This window comes from Ostrinia nubilalis, chromosome 30, assembly GCF_963855985.1.
Source record: "Ostrinia nubilalis chromosome 30, ilOstNubi1.1, whole genome shotgun sequence".
In the NCBI taxonomy this organism is placed as follows: domain Eukaryota; kingdom Metazoa; phylum Arthropoda; class Insecta; order Lepidoptera; family Crambidae; genus Ostrinia; species Ostrinia nubilalis.
Genome location: NC_087117.1, coordinates 5,978,386 through 5,995,706, shown reverse-complemented (window position 1 = coordinate 5,995,706; position 17,321 = coordinate 5,978,386). Strand labels below are relative to the sequence as shown.

Sequence of the window (17,321 nt, the reverse complement as noted above, 5' to 3'; positions counted from 1 at the left end):
AGGCATCGCTGTGCGACAGGGTGGCACTGCTTTTTTTCTTCCATTGTTATGTCCTCTGTCTTTTTTTATTTACCTTTTTGGTCTTTGTGTGATGCCCATAGCAATAAATGTTTCTTTCTAAAAGATATAACTACATCATAATCATTTGTCTTTGACCCTGATAGTCCAGGGACCCCAGATATCGCGTCAGTACACCAATAAATATATTAAGTGACTGACACCAATTTAGCCATTCAAGCAATTGTAGCTCTATTTAGAGCGAGTATCAGGGATACATCTTGCTGGATGTATGTGTGTCGTGATATATGTAACATGATATGTACAAGACTACACTATGTAAATTACATTAGGGTAGGTTCAAATCTTTAATATTAGTTAATATAACCGCCTCTGTGGTCTAGTGGTAAGACCACCTGCTTCAGACGCAGAGATCCCGGGTTCGATTCCCAGTGGGGGCAGATTTTTCTGTTCGGTTTGGTTGGTGGTAGGGCTTGTTCTAAGTCCGCCTGGCTAGCTACCACCATCTTACGTAAGTCTGTCACCATAAGAACAATGTTAACAGCATTGTTGTGTTCCGGCAGTTAGAGGTAAGATAGCCAGTTCCTCCGTGGTTTAGGATTCCGGGTGAAGCTCGCTTCCACCTTCGGCCTGATCGTCACTTACCATCAGGTGAGATACAGGCCAAGAGCTTCCTCGTTGTAGATAAAAAAGCTGAAGAGTTTGTTTGCTTGAACGCGCTAATTCAGGAACTACTGGCACAGAATAATAATAATACTACCTACTGGTCCGATTTGAAAAAATATTTTTGTGTTTTAGCCCATTGAGCAGTGGTTCTTAAACTTTAACCCCCTTACTAATAAAAAGTTACACAGGTCACTTTAAAACACTGTTCAACGAGCGTGTAAGTTTTATTAGTAAGGAGGTAAGTCACGAGGGACCATTTTACCAAATTTCTGTCTTGTCGGGACTACTTATTATTATTTTTTTCAAAATCCTATGAAAGGGGAGGTGCGCCGTTTGCGTTGACTTATCACGTTTTACGATGTCTTCGTGGACCACTTGGAATGCCTCCAGGGACCACCAGTGATCCGCGGACCACCGGTTAAGAACCACTGCCATTGAGGAATTACCCTACAGCCAATAGGGGCGAAGCAGTAAAGAATGTTGCAAAAACGGGAAATAAAATTATTTTCATACGTACGAAGTCGCGGGCACAGCTAGTTCAAAATAAACTAAGAAAAATACAATGTTTAATGTACAGTAACGATGAGCGACTACAAAAATAAAAGTGTCTAAAAAAATGCCCGGAGGGAAAATATTTAGTATTTCCCGTTAACCATTCCAGTAAGGTAAGTAAATAGTACCTAAGTTTTCCTAAATGAATAAATAAACAGGAACAGGGAGAAAAGTCCAGACATCCCTTAATCGCTTACGACATCCACCGGATAAGTGGGGGTGGGTCTCTTAACTAAGTAAACTTATTACGAGTGGTTATCTAACCAATAATCTTTGTGATATAACACCTATTTAGTTACATAGTTTGAATGAAGCCATAGGCGTCTGTAATAGAAAGAGGCCACAATAGCTCAACGGTTTAGGCATAGGACTGCGGATTCAAGAGCCATTCATAATAAAGCACATTATAATAGCACCATCAATATTTATGACTTGTATACATATTATAAAGATTGTAAACCCTTGAAAAGGAGGCTGACAATAGTGACTGAGTTTCTTGCGCTGCTTCTTCTCAGCACTGGCCCATTTATTGTCCCGAAGCTGTGGTAGGGTTAATACTGGGACGTGTGAAAGTGCTTTTTAAAAGCCTTTTTGCAAAAAATAGTAAATGAGTTTTAATTCTATAGAAAAATTCGTCGTTCTCAGCTTTGGGAACCGGGCCTTAGTTTTAACAAGGAATAAGGTGGGTAGGTTTAACTATTCTATGATTATCTTGTAGGTTGTTAATAAAGGCATATCCCTTACGTGCTAACATGGCGTAGGACGCATCCAGTAATATTATACACGTGTAGAAACCATTATCTTAATACGTAACTATGCGACCTGGATCCCTGATTGAAATAGACATTAGCAAGTTAAGGTTTAGCACTTAACTCAGTCCGTACCTGAGGTATGGAAGCGGGAGGGTGTTTTTGAGACGTCAAACGCCAGTGACACTTCAGATTATGCTTCAGATTTGCCGTTCCCCTAAATGAGGCTACTGACTGTTTATAGTTCCAAAATACTGAATTGTCCTATCCATGACATTGACAGTGGGGCGCCACCGTCAATACCGGATCGCTGGTTCCGATTTTTGCCATGTTGGAAACCGTATAGTTGAATGATGGTAGCGCCCCCCTGTCATTGAGTTTGGTGGGACAGTTCAGCGTGGATCATCTTTAACAAGGTTATTAAACCTTTGTTTTGTCACCTGTCATCCGCTTTACACTGGAAGTCGAACCTTAACTTCGAACTCCTATGTTCTTCTGATTAATTTCGTTGCGGGTCCAATGACAGTTACTTTCCCTCGGGACAAGTTTGACCTTCACTGGTTGGGTTATTGGCGGTCAAGCTGTAGATCCTGGCTACACAGGAGTTGCAGCGGTGGGAACGAGAGGTGGGAATAGTCCCTTCAGAATTTAGTGAACTTTTTAGAAACTGTGTAGTCTTACTAATTTTTACTTATTAATCTATACTAGAATAATTATTATAAATGCGAAAGTAACTGTCTGTCTGTCTGTCTTGCTGTGGTCTTGCTATCACGCCTAAACCACTGAACCGATTTTGATTAAATGTGGCATAGAGATAGTTTGAGTCCCGAGAAAAGACATAGGATAGTTTTTATCCTGGTTTTTGAAACAGGGACGCGCGCGATAAAGTTTTTCTGTGACAGACAAAATTCCACGCGAGCGAAGCCGCGCGGGCGGAAACCTATTTTTTATACTAATTTTACAACTAAAATTATAATGTACCTACGTGAAATGTTTTTTTTTCTACGTAAATATTACGTCTTTTCAACAATGGTTATGTTAACAAAACAAAAACAATAAGTTTGACGTACAACTTTAAAATCATGTAGGTACATGTTTAGGAAACCAGAACTTGTAAGACAAGCAGAAAAAGTAATTTAACCCAAGGTTTTTAATTTTTTTATTTATTTATTCCTTCGGACTATAGTTTTAATTTATTATTTACGTTAGCTTTCCGCCCGCGGCCTCGCGCGTTGAATTTTGTCTGTCACAGAAAAACTTTATCGCGCGCGTCCCTGTTTCAAAAACCGGCCAAGTGCGTGTCGGACTCACGCACAAAGGGTTCCGTACCATTGATTTATGATTTTTTTTTAATTTATGTTATTTGTATGAAAGATTACGCGGTAATAAGCGGTTTACGAGGTATTAAAAAAAACTACTTACTAGATCTCGTTCAAAACAATTTTCGTTGGTAGTTTTTATAGTAATGTACATCACCTATGTTTTTTTTAGATTTTTCATTTTCTTATTAAGTATTTTAGAAGTTAGAGGGGGGGGGGGGGGCAACTTTTTTAGGTTTAGAAAAAAAGTATTTTAGAAACCTCGATATCATTTTTGAAGACCTATCCATAGATACCCCACACGTATGTGTTTGACGAAAAAAAAATTTTTGAGTTTCAGTTCTAAGTATGGGGAGCCCCCAATATTTATTATTATTTTTTTATTTTTGCATCAAAATCTTAATGCGGTTCACAGAATACATCTACTTACCAAGTTTCAACAGTATAGTATACTCTTATAGTTTCGGAAAAAAATGGCTGTGACATACGGACGGACAGACGGACGGACGGACGGACGGACAGACAGACAGACAGACATGACGAATCTATAAGGGTTCCGTTTTTTGCCATTTGGCTACGGAGCCCTAAAAAGTAATAATATTTTATGTAGTGATATTTTTATTTATTTATTCCTTCCCACAGTGTGACGAGATGTGGGATTGGGAATAAGTACTATTAGAGGCCGGTCGATCTATTCTCATAAATAAAACACTGGATACTTAACTTTCACATTATATTGCCTTATTTTAGATACAATTCATCACTTAGCACAAAAGCGCGCGGAGTCGTCTCCGCGCGTCCCTCTATTCTGACGTTTGATGCTAGCGTGACGTTGACGTATTGTCAATGTCACTATGACAGCATCTCATTGGCCACAACGATATCGTTATTTTAACGTTTTAGATTTTTCATAATTAACAGTACCTAGTCCCGTATATTAACGACTTTCCTTCGTTTCGTTGCAAATCAGGATATTATGGCTGAAAAAAAGGTTTCCACTGCCCGTTTTCACCATCAATCCCTAATTTTCAAGTGACCCCTCTATGAAAACCAAACAAATTATATAGGGACCATAGGGGTCACTTAAAAATTAGGGATTGATGGTGAAAACGGGCATAAGTCGTTTTAAACAATTCCTAAGTTTTTTCTTTTTTTATGATTTAAATTAAATGATTATGTTGCATGTTTTATAAAGACGTACTATTAAGTCTATAAAAAACGCTAGCTTTTAAGTTATCATGTTTCTAACTAAACATGTATGTATGTCAATTATGCAAATAAAGAAATTCCAAAATAAAAAAAAAAAAAAATTCCTAAGTTTATTGTAGGAATCTTGGGAGATTTTACCTGATTTAGGTTTTACGCGTTTTTTCGTTATAGTCTGAGAAGAGAAACATTGGAAAAACGTAAAAACATTTTTTTCAAGTTTGTATAATGTTGTTAGAGATTAATTAATCGATTAATTGTCATCACTTTAAATAGACAAAGAATAAAGATGAGTAAGTTGGTAGGTTAGACTGTTAGTTTAATTAAGTTTATTTTTTGAGTTTAGGTACCGTTGGATTAATTGACTACTTAATAATCACAAAATAGACAAAGAATAAAGATATAGGTACAGACAGTAGTCTAATCTATCTAATTATCAACAGTGACTAACTCTAATTGTTGAATTCTATTAGCTATGACGCAATCTATCAGATGAGTTAATCCATTATGTTTTCCTTTGTAAAATCTTGATCATGTATTATTTACTTTAAATTGAACAGTTTGTTTAGATACTTTAAAGCACAGAGAAAATCTAATCTAAATATTATAACTCAAAGGTGACTGACTGACTGACATAGTGATCTATTGAATCAACGCACAGCCTAAACCACTGGACGGATCGGGCGGAAAGGCTTGCAGGTAGATGTTTGAAGTAGGCATCCGCTAAGAAAGTATTTTACGAAACTCCACCCGCGGCCGTCCGCGACTTCGTACGCGTGGACCCCGTTTTACCCCCTTAGGGGTTGAATTTTGCAAAATCCCGTCTTAGTGAGTACCTACGTCCAAAAGGAACCCCCATGCAACATTTGAGACTCCTAGCACTTGTAGTTTCTCTGAGATTTCGTGATGAGTGAGTGAGTCAGTCAGTCAATCAGTAACCTTTCGCTTTTATAGATAGCCTTGTCGCACTATAACCGTCTTCCCTTCATTACCACCACACTGTCAGTCACAATGTCTGGTGCGCTTCAGTCTTTGGGCCCCATTAATGACGGATTTATTTTCTCTTTGGCAGACGATGGTGTGTATCGTGTCTATGGAGTACTGCCACGTTGCTAATACACAGGCTGTTGGCTGGACACGCCCTGAGACCTTCCATTGCAGGTGAGACCATAGAATCCTCATCAAGTCCTTTATTAAGTCTCCATTGCAGAAGCACGACCCTTTAATTTACTAGAGGTAAATGGAGGATTTGGCTTACACTCCCCACGCTGGCCAGACGGGTTGGGGAGGCTTGATGTTCACATACTTATGCTTTAGGCCGGGTTCCCACTATGCCGGACCGGCAGAACTCCCGGTCCGGTAAAATCGCCGGAAGGCCTAGCGGCGGTACAAATTGTATGAAGCTGTTCACATTATCCCGGATCCGGCTTTTTCGCCGAGCCCGGCATTTTTACCGAGCGTTTTGTCGCTACAAAATGCCGGCAAAATCACCGGACCGGAGTAATGTGAACGAGTTGCGGCCCACCCCGCCCCGCCCGTGCTCCCCGCACTTCATTCGGCTCGCATTTCGGATCCGGTGATCCGGTGTAATGTTTTTTTTTTTTTTTTTTTTTATGCATAACAAGGCAGGTATTTGACCACAATCGCACCTGATGTTAAGTGGGATGCAGTCTAGGATGGATATGTGAACACCCTTGTCCGGTGTCCGATTTCCGGCAGAAATGCCGGTCCGGCATAGTGGGAACCCGGCCTTAGTCGCCTTCTACGACATCCACAGAACGAGACGGAAGTCCTATTTAAGGATGTAGCACACTTATCAACCCGGATAGCGATCGTAACCGTATCAACTAGAGGTGATCAGTATTCATTGTATAAAACTCCATACTGCAACGCACATTTATCCGCACCGTGTCGTAAACGCCTCGCCTCGCGGCTGACAGCGCGCGAAAGGCGATACAGAGTTGATCCCTTTCCGAGTTGATAAATCTGCTATGACCTTCAATGAAAAATGCATCCTAGTCATTCCGGTCAACCTGTGATGTTACTCCGAAAAATGTCTTATCGAATGATGCCATCTCTCTCACATAAAGCGTGATGCCAACATAAGAGACGGTGACAGATGGACCCGAAACTACGTAAACAGTGTTGCTGGCTTCGTCGTTTCGGGGTGGATGCCATCTTCTTCTTCTTGTCGTGTCGACAACAAACCTACAGTGTCAGCCCAAAACCCCGCCACAAAAGTGGCGTTGTCAGTAGCCTTCATTAAATCTTCCCGCGTGCAGTTGTATGCCATAAGTAGATGACTTTTCCACTCCATCCTCGTTGTTTCTAAAACTAGCAAAGATTGAGTAGCTTAATAATATCCCAAATCTTGTCTCTTCTTTCAGCGAGCAAGCCGGTGAAGCAACGAGTGGCCGGCACGGAGCACCTCCATCCGATCCCGAAGGTGGAATGCCAGGTGCTACACGCGCCCACCCATCACAGCATCGACGTCATCTTCGTGCATGGACTCTGTGGTAAGAGGATCTTCATCAGCTCTCATCATCATCATCATCTCAGCCACAGGACGTCCACTGCTGAACATAGGCCTCCCCCAATGATTTCCACATCGCCCGGTTGGTAGCGGCCTGCATCCAGCGCCTTCCTGCAGTTCCTGCTACATTTATGAGGTCGCCGGTCCACCTTGTGGGTGGACGTCTCAAGCTGCGTTTTCGGGTACGTGGCCTCCACTCCAGAACCTTGCTGCCCCATAGGCTGACAGTTCTGCGTACTGTGCCCGACCCGTTGCCCCTTCAGCTTGCTAATCCGTCGGGCTATGTCAGCGACTTTAAACCTATGTGGTTTGGAAAACCATCACTCTACACACAATGTGTTGACTGACTTTGTTCCGGCGCTTCTTCTCAGCATTTGCCAAATGGTCTCGAACTCTCGAAGCGCTGGTAGGGCAAAAAGATTATTGACACGTAAAAGCCGTTGGAAGACCACCAGTCGGTCATAAACGGACTCTGTGCTAAAAGGAATTTTCATCAGCTATCTTTAAATCTCTGTTGACTAGGAAGACCACCAGTCTCAGACCCAGAGGTCCCGGGATCGATTCCCGATGGGACAATATTGTCGGGAACTCCCAAAATACCTACAATAATGCTGTTAACATTGTTGTTACATATGGGGACAACCTTAGGTGGTAGCTAATAGCTATATCAAGGCGGCCTTAAAAAAGCCCTATCATGAAACAGAAAATACTAACCTAAAAAACTTTTTCAGGATCCCTCGGCAACACCTGGAGACAGGGTGACTGGCGGGAGAAGTACGAGCTCGAACCCAGCAGGGTTCCCCTTCTGAGACCTTCACCCTGCCAGTGCATAGACAAACGAACCCAGAAGAGCTTCGAAAACGACTTCAAAAACATCGACGACTTGTACAAATTCAAGAAACTCATTTCCAACGATGAAGCGTTTACTACGGAAAAGTTTTTCAACGAAACTCTAGATCAAGTTGAGATATTAGATAACTTCGAAACGCAAGCTCAGTTCGTTCGTGATTTATTCGAAAATGAGAATAGAGAAGAGAAGTGTGAAGAAGTGAAGCCAGAAGAAGTGGATTGTGTGTGCAAAGTGACTGAGGGTAGGCAGTGTGAAGTGGGGTGTGGGTGTGTGTGTGATGAGTGCTATTCCACTTGCTGGCCAAGAGACTGGATTAAGGAAGACTATCCTGAAGCTAGGGTCATTTCTATAAACTATACTAGCGACCCGTACTTGTGGAGGCCGTTGTGGATCAAGCAATGCAAAAGGTAAATATTGTTGGATTCTTTAATTAAATAAATTACACTTAGGCCCAGAACACACGGTGAAACGCAATTGCAACGAAACTGCAACTTCTAGTTACTTTTGAGTTGCATCTAAGTTTCTGCCATAGATTTCGTTGAAACTGGTTTGAAGGGTCGCGTCATGTGTGGTCTCTCAACGGAATCTATGGCAGAAACTTAGATGCAACCATGCAACTCAAAAGTAACTAGAAGTTGCAGTTTCGGGTGTTCTGGGCCTTAAGGTTCAGCCAAACCAACGCGATCAGCCGTCGTGCAGCGATGGCGATCAATGCATAGTCTGATCGCCATCGCTGCACGCCGGCTGATTGCGTGTGATCACGTTGGTTTGACTGAATCTTTGCTTAGCAGTCAGCGGGGCACATACCTCGCAGATATGATGGCCACTGGGGCAGAAAAGCACTCGGATGGCGACCAAGGGTCGGAAGAGGTGTGTGGGCAGGCCCCCCACTAGGTAGACCGATATTCTGGTGAACGTGCCTGGATTCGGGCAGCGCAGGACCGGTCATTGTGGAAATAATTGGGGGAGGCCTTTGTCCAACAGTGGACGTCATTTGACTGAAGCTTGGGGAGTGTAGACCAAATATGTACCTACTCCATATTTTGTCTTCAGTAAATTACCTGATAAAGGTAGCAGGAAGGCGCTAGATGCAGGCCGCTAGCAACCGTGCGATGTGGAACTTTATGGAAGTCATTGGGGGAGGCCCATGTTCAGCAGTGGACGTCCTGTCATGTGGCTGAAATGATGATGATGAAATTAGGGAGGGAGGTCGTGCTCCTGCAGTGGAGACTAAAAGACTTGATGATGATGATCTTATTTTCCAGGCTGCGGCTACACGAGAGAGCGGAGCAGATGACGAAGCAGCTTCTAGAATTAGGCGTGGGAGAGAGACCGATCATTTGGGTCGGCCATTCGAAAGGGGGACTGTTTATCAAACAGATATATTGCGAAGGTAACGTGGTCTAGAACTAGATGACGCGCTTAAAGGTTGTAGCACACTTATCAAGCCGGAAACGGATCGTAACTGTATCAACTCGAGGCGGTCAGTATTCTTTGTATGAACCTTTATATTGCAACGCACATTTCCGCAACGTAACGTAAACGTCTCGCCTCACGGTTGACAGTGCGCGAAAGGCGATACGTTGTTGTACCCTTTCCGAGTTGATAAGTCTGCTATGACCTTTACTCCCGCGATCGTGAGATACTATAGGTGCATAGGAAAAACACGCGACTGCATGTGGACAGAATATTAAGAAACTCTTGTTATTTCGATATCTGACGATAAGTTAGTAAGTAGTGTACCTACTTAACTAAAATTTCTCTTTTTTTTCCAGCTTACGAAGCCTATTTGCAGAGTCAAAAAGACAATATTTCTAACACCCTCACAAAAACAAACGAAGAAAAAAATCAATTTAGAGACGAAAATGAAACGACTAATGCTAACGACATTGAAAATAATAACGACAATGTAATTAATGAAAGAAACGAGAAGGCAATGAACGAGTTAAATTGTAATATTAATGAAGTTAATAATATTGGATATGAAAACGATAATGTGTTAATAGAAGATAGTGAAAAAGAAATTGTAACAGAAGATGAAAATAAAGAACAATGTAATGAATCCAATGCAGATTGTAAAATTGTGAAGTTGGAAAGAGAAATTAGTGAAGAAGATTCGTCTTCAAACAGTCAAGGTAAGATTATAAATTATTCAGTAAAGATGTTTAGCAATGGACGTCGTGTGGCTGAAATGATGCGTTTGATCGCGATTGATCGATTTTCTTCGCCTCGTCTGCTACCAGTGCGCCGCCATGTTTGCTGGGGGCAACCACTTCTTTCTTTTATCATCATCATCATTTCAGCCATAGGACGTCCACTGCTGAACATAGGCCTCCCCGAATGATTTCCGCAATGGCCGGTTGGTGGCGGCCTGCATCCAGCGCCTTCCTCGTAAAGGGTCGTCGGTTCACCTTGCGGGTGGACGTCCTACGCTGCACTTTCCGGTAAGTGGCGTTCCAGAACCTTGCTGCCATCGGCCGTCAGTTCTGCGTACTATGTGTCCTGCCCATTGCCACTTCAGCTTGCTAATCCGTCGGGCTATGTGTGTTACCACCAGTGATGACTTATGGCTCGGAAACGTGGCCTCTCACTTTAGGCCTTATACAGAAGCTCAAAGTTGCACAGCGTGCTATGGAGAGGGCTATGCTCGGTGTTTCTTTACGAGATCGAATCAGAAATGAGGAGATCCGTAAATGAACTAAAGTTGCTGATATAGCCCGACGGATTAGACAGTTAATTAGTGACTGATAATGATGTAATCCGTCAGCATGCTAATCCGTCGGGCTATGTCAGCAGCGTGGGACGTCCACCTACAAGGTGGACCGACGACATCGTAAAGGTAGCTGGGAAGCGCTGGATGCAGGCCGCTACCAATCGATCAACGTGGAAAGCATTAGGGGAGGCCTATGTTCAGCAGTGGACGTCCTATGGCTGAAATGATGATGATGATGATGATGAATGATGTAATGATTACCTTACAGAAGACTCCAGATCGCAGCAAGCTAGCCTCTGGCTGAACAGTGCCGGATTCATGTTCTATTCAGTGCCGCATCGAGGCTCCCCGCTGGCGGACATCAAGACGCCCATCACGGCTAGAAGCATTGAGATCTTGGAAATCAGTAAAGGTCAGTGGTTTTTCAAAGACAACACAAAATTATACCTTCCTTAATATATCAAATTGTAGTAGGATGAGAGGAAAGATAATACTTGCTGGTGGCAAGTGCCTGAATCCGCCACACACGCATTCTCTTCACTCTTTCATAATACGAACAGAGGAACTGGAATTCGTTGCCTGCTGCTGTCTTTCCCAAACACTAGGCGGGCTTTTCAAGGCGAGTGTAAACTGTGAATAGGCACTTACAGGGCAGATAATATGTAGCATCCTAGACTGCATCTCACCATCAAGTGCGAAAGTAAAAAAATCTCAAACACAGTAGGTAATAGAGCTTTTTAAAAGCCTACTTACCTACAAAATCGAAGAATTTGAATTTAATACATATAACATAGTAGGTATTATTTACACTCAATTTATTTTGTCACTTGTCTAATCAATTTTTTCGCTTAATAGAAAACTAATCAGAAAATCACGGCTAGGATATTAGTGTTCAAATTACGATTGAGTCTAGACGGAAAATTCACGTACAAATATTTTTTATCCGGCTCGAAGGACCAAAATTTATATAACTCTAAAAACCTTTCATTTCCTTTCCAGATTGCTCCCTCGTCCTGTCCCTGCAGGACCGGTGGTTGAAGGCGACGGACCCGTCCCGGCCGCCGGTTCGGAGCCTGGTGGAGACATGCAAGACTCTTATGTCGGTGCTTTGGTTGAGGATCGTGAGCGTGCCTTCTGCTGGTAAGAGAACACCTTAGCTAATGCCTAACATTACTATGAGGTCTCACAGTGCACGTGGACGCACGTTCGCTTTGAATCAGGGATGTTATGGATATGTGTAACCGTAACCGAAACTATCGGATATCCGAAATAAAAAAATATCCGTAACCGTAACCGAAACCGATTCAAGTTTCGGATAGTTTCGGATAAAGGCGGAGTCTAAATCTTTATGTTTTTTAATATTTGTTAATTGTCGGGCATTTCCTGGCACAATTTGATATCCTCACCTGTTTTACCATTATCATAGGCTATATGGGTCGCGCAGCATCTTGCTATTTGGATTTTACATTTTTCTAATTCTAATCTCCGTAACCGTATCCATAACCGAAACTTCATATCCATAACATCCCTGATTTGAATGTTACCTTGTATTTTTGTATATCTGTTCATCATCATCATCATCATTTCAGCCATAGGACGTCCACTGCTGAACATAGGCCTCCCCCAATGCTTTCCATGTTGATCGATTGGTAGCGGCCTGCGTCCAGCGCTTCCCTGCTACCTTTACGATGTCGTCGGTCCACCTTGTAGGTGGACGTCCCACGCTGCGTTTTCCGGTACGCGGCCTCCATTCCAGAACCTTTCTGCCCCATCGGCCGTCAGTTCTGCGTACTATGTGCCCTGCCCATTGCCACTTCAGCTTGCTAATCCGTCGGGCTATGTCAGCGACTTTGGTTCGTTTACGGATCTCCTCATTTCTGATTCGATCTCGCAAAGAAACACCAAGCATAGCCCTCTCCATAGCACGCTGTGCAACTTTGAGCTTCTGTATAAGGCCTATAGTGAGAGGCCACGTTTCCGAGCCATAAGTTATCACTGGTAACACACATTGGTTATACACTCTAGTCTTCAGGCATTGAGGTAATTTGGACGAAAAGATGTTGCGTAGTTTCCCGAACGCTGCCCAGCCGAGTTGGATTCGACGATTGACCTCCTTCTCGAAATTGGACCTACCTAGCTGAATCGTTTGTCCGAGGTAGACATACTTGTCGACAATCTCGAGAATTGAGCTCCCAACTGAAACTGGGTAGGGACATGGACATTCGACATAAGCTTCGTTTTGTCCATGTTCATCCTCAGGCCTACCTGTTGGGAAACTCGATTAAGGTCTTCGAGCATTGTGCCAAGATCTTCTAACGATTCTGCCATGACCACAATATCGTCGGCAAACCGAAGGTGAGTGATGTACTCGCCATTAATGTTTATGCCGAATCCTTTCCATTCCAGGAGTTTGAAAGCGTCTTCCAATGCAGCGGTGAACAGTTTCGGAGATATAACATCTCCCTGCCTAACGCCTCGCTGCAGTGGAATCGCCCTCGTGCTCTGCTCCTGTACTCGGACCGACATGGTGGCGTTTTTGTACAAGCACTTCAGCACCTCGATATACCGATAGTCAATACGGCACCGCTGGAGAGATTGTAACACTGCCCAAGTCTCAATCGAATCGAAGGCCTTCTCATAGTCCACGAACGCCAAGCATAGTGGCAAGTTATACTCCTCAGTCTTCTGTATAACCTGCCGCAGCGTATGGATGTGGTCTATGGTACTATAACCTTTTCGGAATCCGGCTTGTTCGGGAGGCTGGAAGTCATCGAACCTACGCGCGAGACGGTTCGTGATGACTCTCGAAAACAGTTTGTAGACATGACTCAGAAGCGAGATGGGTCTGTAATTCTTCAGCAAGGTCTTATCACCTTTCTTGAAGAAGAGCACCACCACGCTTCTGTTCCATGCCTCTGGCGTAGTTCCCTGGAGTAGGACGGAGTTAAAGAGTCTCTGAAGGGCTTTCAGTATCGGTGTTCCACCCGCATTCAGAAGCTCCGATGTTATTCCGTCATCACCCGGTGCCTTGTTGTTCTTTAGCTGTTTGAGAGCCATCCTAATCTCGTATAGGCTGATGTCCGGGATATCTTCGGTATAGTGTCGAGTTAGCTTAGCTCTTGGATCTGAAGTTGAGCTATCAACGGGTTTGGTGACCGAGGTATATAGCTGTCCATAAAACCTCTCGATCTCACCTAGAACCTCGGCTTTTGTTGACGTTACACTACCGTCCGCCGTCGTTAGCTTCGTCAGCTGGCTTTGCCCAATAGAGTTGTCTCTTGCGAACACTTTGGAGCCTTGGTTCCGCTCTATCGCCTCTTTAATACTGTTAGTATTAAAGTTGCGAATATCATGTCGCAAGGACTTCCTTATCTGTCTATTGAGCTGCCTATATGCCGTAGCGTCAACGGAGGACTGCAGCGTCATTGCACGTCGTTCTGCCATGAGGTTGAGGGTGTGGTCGGTGAGCTTTTGCGGCTTGTCTTTACGACGAGGTCTAAAGAATTTAAGCCCAGCCGCCTGGACAGTTTCTACGAACCCGTTATTGATCTCATCCACTGACTCGCAGTTTTCCAGGCATGCAAAGCGATTTGTCAACTCGAGCTGAAAGCTCTCGGGGCAGTGGATATGGGAATTGTAGGGTCGGAGCGTAGACTTCATCAGACGGGACCTTTCTAGCTTGACGTTAATATTTAGTATGCCTCTGACCATTCGGTGATCACTACCGGTTTTCACCCTGTTGATCACGGAGACATCACTAAATATTCGTCGCTTTGTGGTCATGATGAAGTCAATCTCATTTTTCGTAGAACCATCGGGACTCATCCATGTCCACTTCCTATGAGGCGGCTTCTGGAAGAAGGAGTTCATCGCAAAGAGGTCTTCCTTCTCCAGAAATTCGGCCAGCCTCTGCCCCCTGGGGTTCCGTTGCCCACATCCAAATTGCCCCACTCTCAGCTCATCATCACTTCGCATGCCCAGCTTCGCGTTGAAGTCCCCCATAACAACATTGAAGTAGGTTTTAGTAGTATGTATGGCCCTACTTATGTCCTCATACATAGCCTCTACTTCCTCATCTGGGTGTGTAGAGGTCGGTGCGTATACCTGAATTACCTTCAGCAAGTATCTTTTGGATACTCTGAGTATCAGGTAAGCAACCCTGCTCGACACACTTCCGATGGTGATGATGTTGTTAATGAGGGACTTGTGGACGAGAAACCCGACACCACCTTGGGACAGTTGTTCGCCCTCCCGGTAGTAGAGTAGGTTGCCGGATTTTAGAGTGATCGTGTCCTCGCCCTCTCGTCGGACTTCCGATAGTCCCATTATACTCCATCGCAACCTACTCAGTTCGTCTTCCAACTCTGTGATCCTTTCGTCAGTCCTCAATGTGCGTATATTATGCGTTACCAGGGCCAGTCGTCGTTGGTGTGGGTAGCCAGTCCGCCTCCGGAGATTCTTAGCACCCCCCGCCCCGCTGCTATCCTGACCGCTACCGTAGCCAGGAACTGCGGGGCTACCGGAGACTGGGGGCCTGGTCGCTGTTGTGTTCCTCATTGGGGGGATCATTGCCGATACTCGCCACGCTTGGCAGGCGGGTTGGCGAGCGCAGTTTTTTATAAATTTCGCACGCAGACGCTGCTGCCCATCTCGTGCTACAGGATTTTGTCGCCTCTTACGACACGCCTCCTGTTGGCGGTGGGGAATTGTATTCTTTACGGCCGTCCCCACACGGCCAATCGGTATATCTGTTGCCCTGGTACTATTGGCCCCAGCTAAGTTAATTATGTTTTTTAAAATAAATTCAACTAACCTCGGCTTTATTTTCCAGACGCAGGCATAGGCTCTCTATACGGCGTCCCAGTTGACCACAGAGAGATATGCAAGCCGACCAGTCGCCATTGTATGCTGTACAAAGAACTGATGACCCTTATGCATGCGGCGCTGAAGAAATGCAGGTGCGAGAGCGAGACAGAAGATTCTTTATCATCATCGGATCAGCCATAGGACGTCTGCTGATTCAAACCGGCCAAACTGGGAGATTCTTAAGATCATAGCACACTTATCAACCTGGAAAGGAATCAACACTGTATTGCCTTTCGAGGCGATTAACGCCCGTATTCACAAACATTACTATGAGGTCTCACAGTGCGTCAACCCACAGGATGACACGAACCAATCACAGAGCTCTATTCGACTATGTGCGTTCGATTTGCTGCTTCACTTAAGCAAGCATCGTTTGTGAATACGGGCGTAAGATACGATGTGGATAAGTGTGCGTTGCAGTAAGTACGGAGTTTCGTATAAAGAATACTCACCGCAGAGTTGATACGGTTACGATCCGTTTCCGAGTTGATAAGTGTGCTTCGTCCTTTAAGCTGGAGCTAACTGGTATCAGCTAAGGGCAAAATAAGTCCTAGAATAAAGTCAAGTGTCCAAAATTATGGACAGGTCGATTTTACAACCAAAATAATTTATTGTGCACGATTCAGACTTTAACGAATGCTCTCGAATTCTTTCACAAGTTGGCGCCTTACCCAGTGGCGCCAACTGATGAACGTAAATATTATAGAACTGTCCATTTTGAATACACTAGTTGGCGCCCCTATCAAGTAAGGTTCTGTCACTTACCAAGGGGCAAGCGTAAATATGATAGAAATGTCTCGTTTGTTTGCACATACCACTTGGCGCCACCCTTAAGTCATTTGCCGGTTGGCGCCACTATCGAGTCACTTGCCATTGGCGCCAACTGAGATAGCCAGCACGGTACCATTTATTTACCAATTATTTCATAGTTACCTCAGATTGTGATGCTAAACTTGATTCCATTACAGTAAAAATGTAGTTTTTTCAATAGTATGATTAGACACATTTATGTGTTTTGAATACAAGAAAAATATGTATAGTTACCATAGTAACATCGTGACTTAAAATAGTAATTATATTATTTAATTGACCAGCAATATTCATATAAATATAACTATTTTATAAGCCAATCCAAGACGAAATCGAATAGTTATTGTATTTTTACTATTATACCATATTTTTACACAATAAGCCACTCCAAGACAGTCGAATATTTATTATATGTTCATCCATATAATATATGTATATATCCATATATTATATAAATTTTTGTCCATTAAAGTTACATTTAAATATCAATTTATACAGATTACTTGCGTCCATAGTCCATTTGGCAAGTTACTTTTATTGTTAAAAACTACTGTTTTATACAGCTTTTAAAATAACGCCTACCTCGAAATAAACGCCACCCACTCAGCGAATCGCCATTATTTGTAATTAATGCCTATATTTTTGTTATTTAATTCTTAAATCTGGAAGACAATCCTTCCATTTTATCTTTATTTAGTTTTATCATTGATAGTTCGTAAGGCAAAGAAAAAGGTGTATTTTTAGATATTATATAGATTTATATAAAATATTTGTATAATTTATAAGATATAAATGTTAAAAAGTATTTTTAAAGTCTATAGGTAGTTTACGGGGCAACTGTGATCAAATAGTATAAGTCAAATATAAATATCTACAGCATTTATTTGAAATATCCAATCAAAAATAATTTTCTTCGTGCGTATTTCACAATAAGAACTGAAGTATGGATCAAGACCCAAGAGTTACGCCCGTATTCACAAACAATTACTATGAGGTCTCATAGTGTGCGTGAAGCACAGGGTGACACATGAACCAATCA

At 43.1% G+C, this 17,321-nt stretch overlaps 1 protein-coding gene across 1 annotated transcript in view; it reads left to right on the top strand.

Moving 5' to 3' along the window:
- The window catches only part of LOC135085977 (uncharacterized), a 36,724-nt gene extending 20,071 nt beyond the window's left edge, over positions 1–16,653 (top strand). Inside the window, exons 3-10 of the mRNA XM_063980761.1 lie at positions 5,583–5,671; positions 6,898–7,026; positions 7,775–8,300; positions 9,159–9,286; positions 9,669–10,028; positions 10,875–11,018; positions 11,606–11,746; positions 15,438–16,653. Coding sequence (XP_063836831.1) covers positions 5,583–5,671; positions 6,898–7,026; positions 7,775–8,300; positions 9,159–9,286; positions 9,669–10,028; positions 10,875–11,018; positions 11,606–11,746; positions 15,438–15,613 — 1,693 coding nt within the window. The 3' untranslated portion in view covers positions 15,614–16,653. The remainder of the gene's footprint in view (positions 1–5,582; positions 5,672–6,897; positions 7,027–7,774; positions 8,301–9,158; positions 9,287–9,668; positions 10,029–10,874; positions 11,019–11,605; positions 11,747–15,437) is intronic.
- Positions 16,654–17,321: the final 668 nt, after the last annotated feature.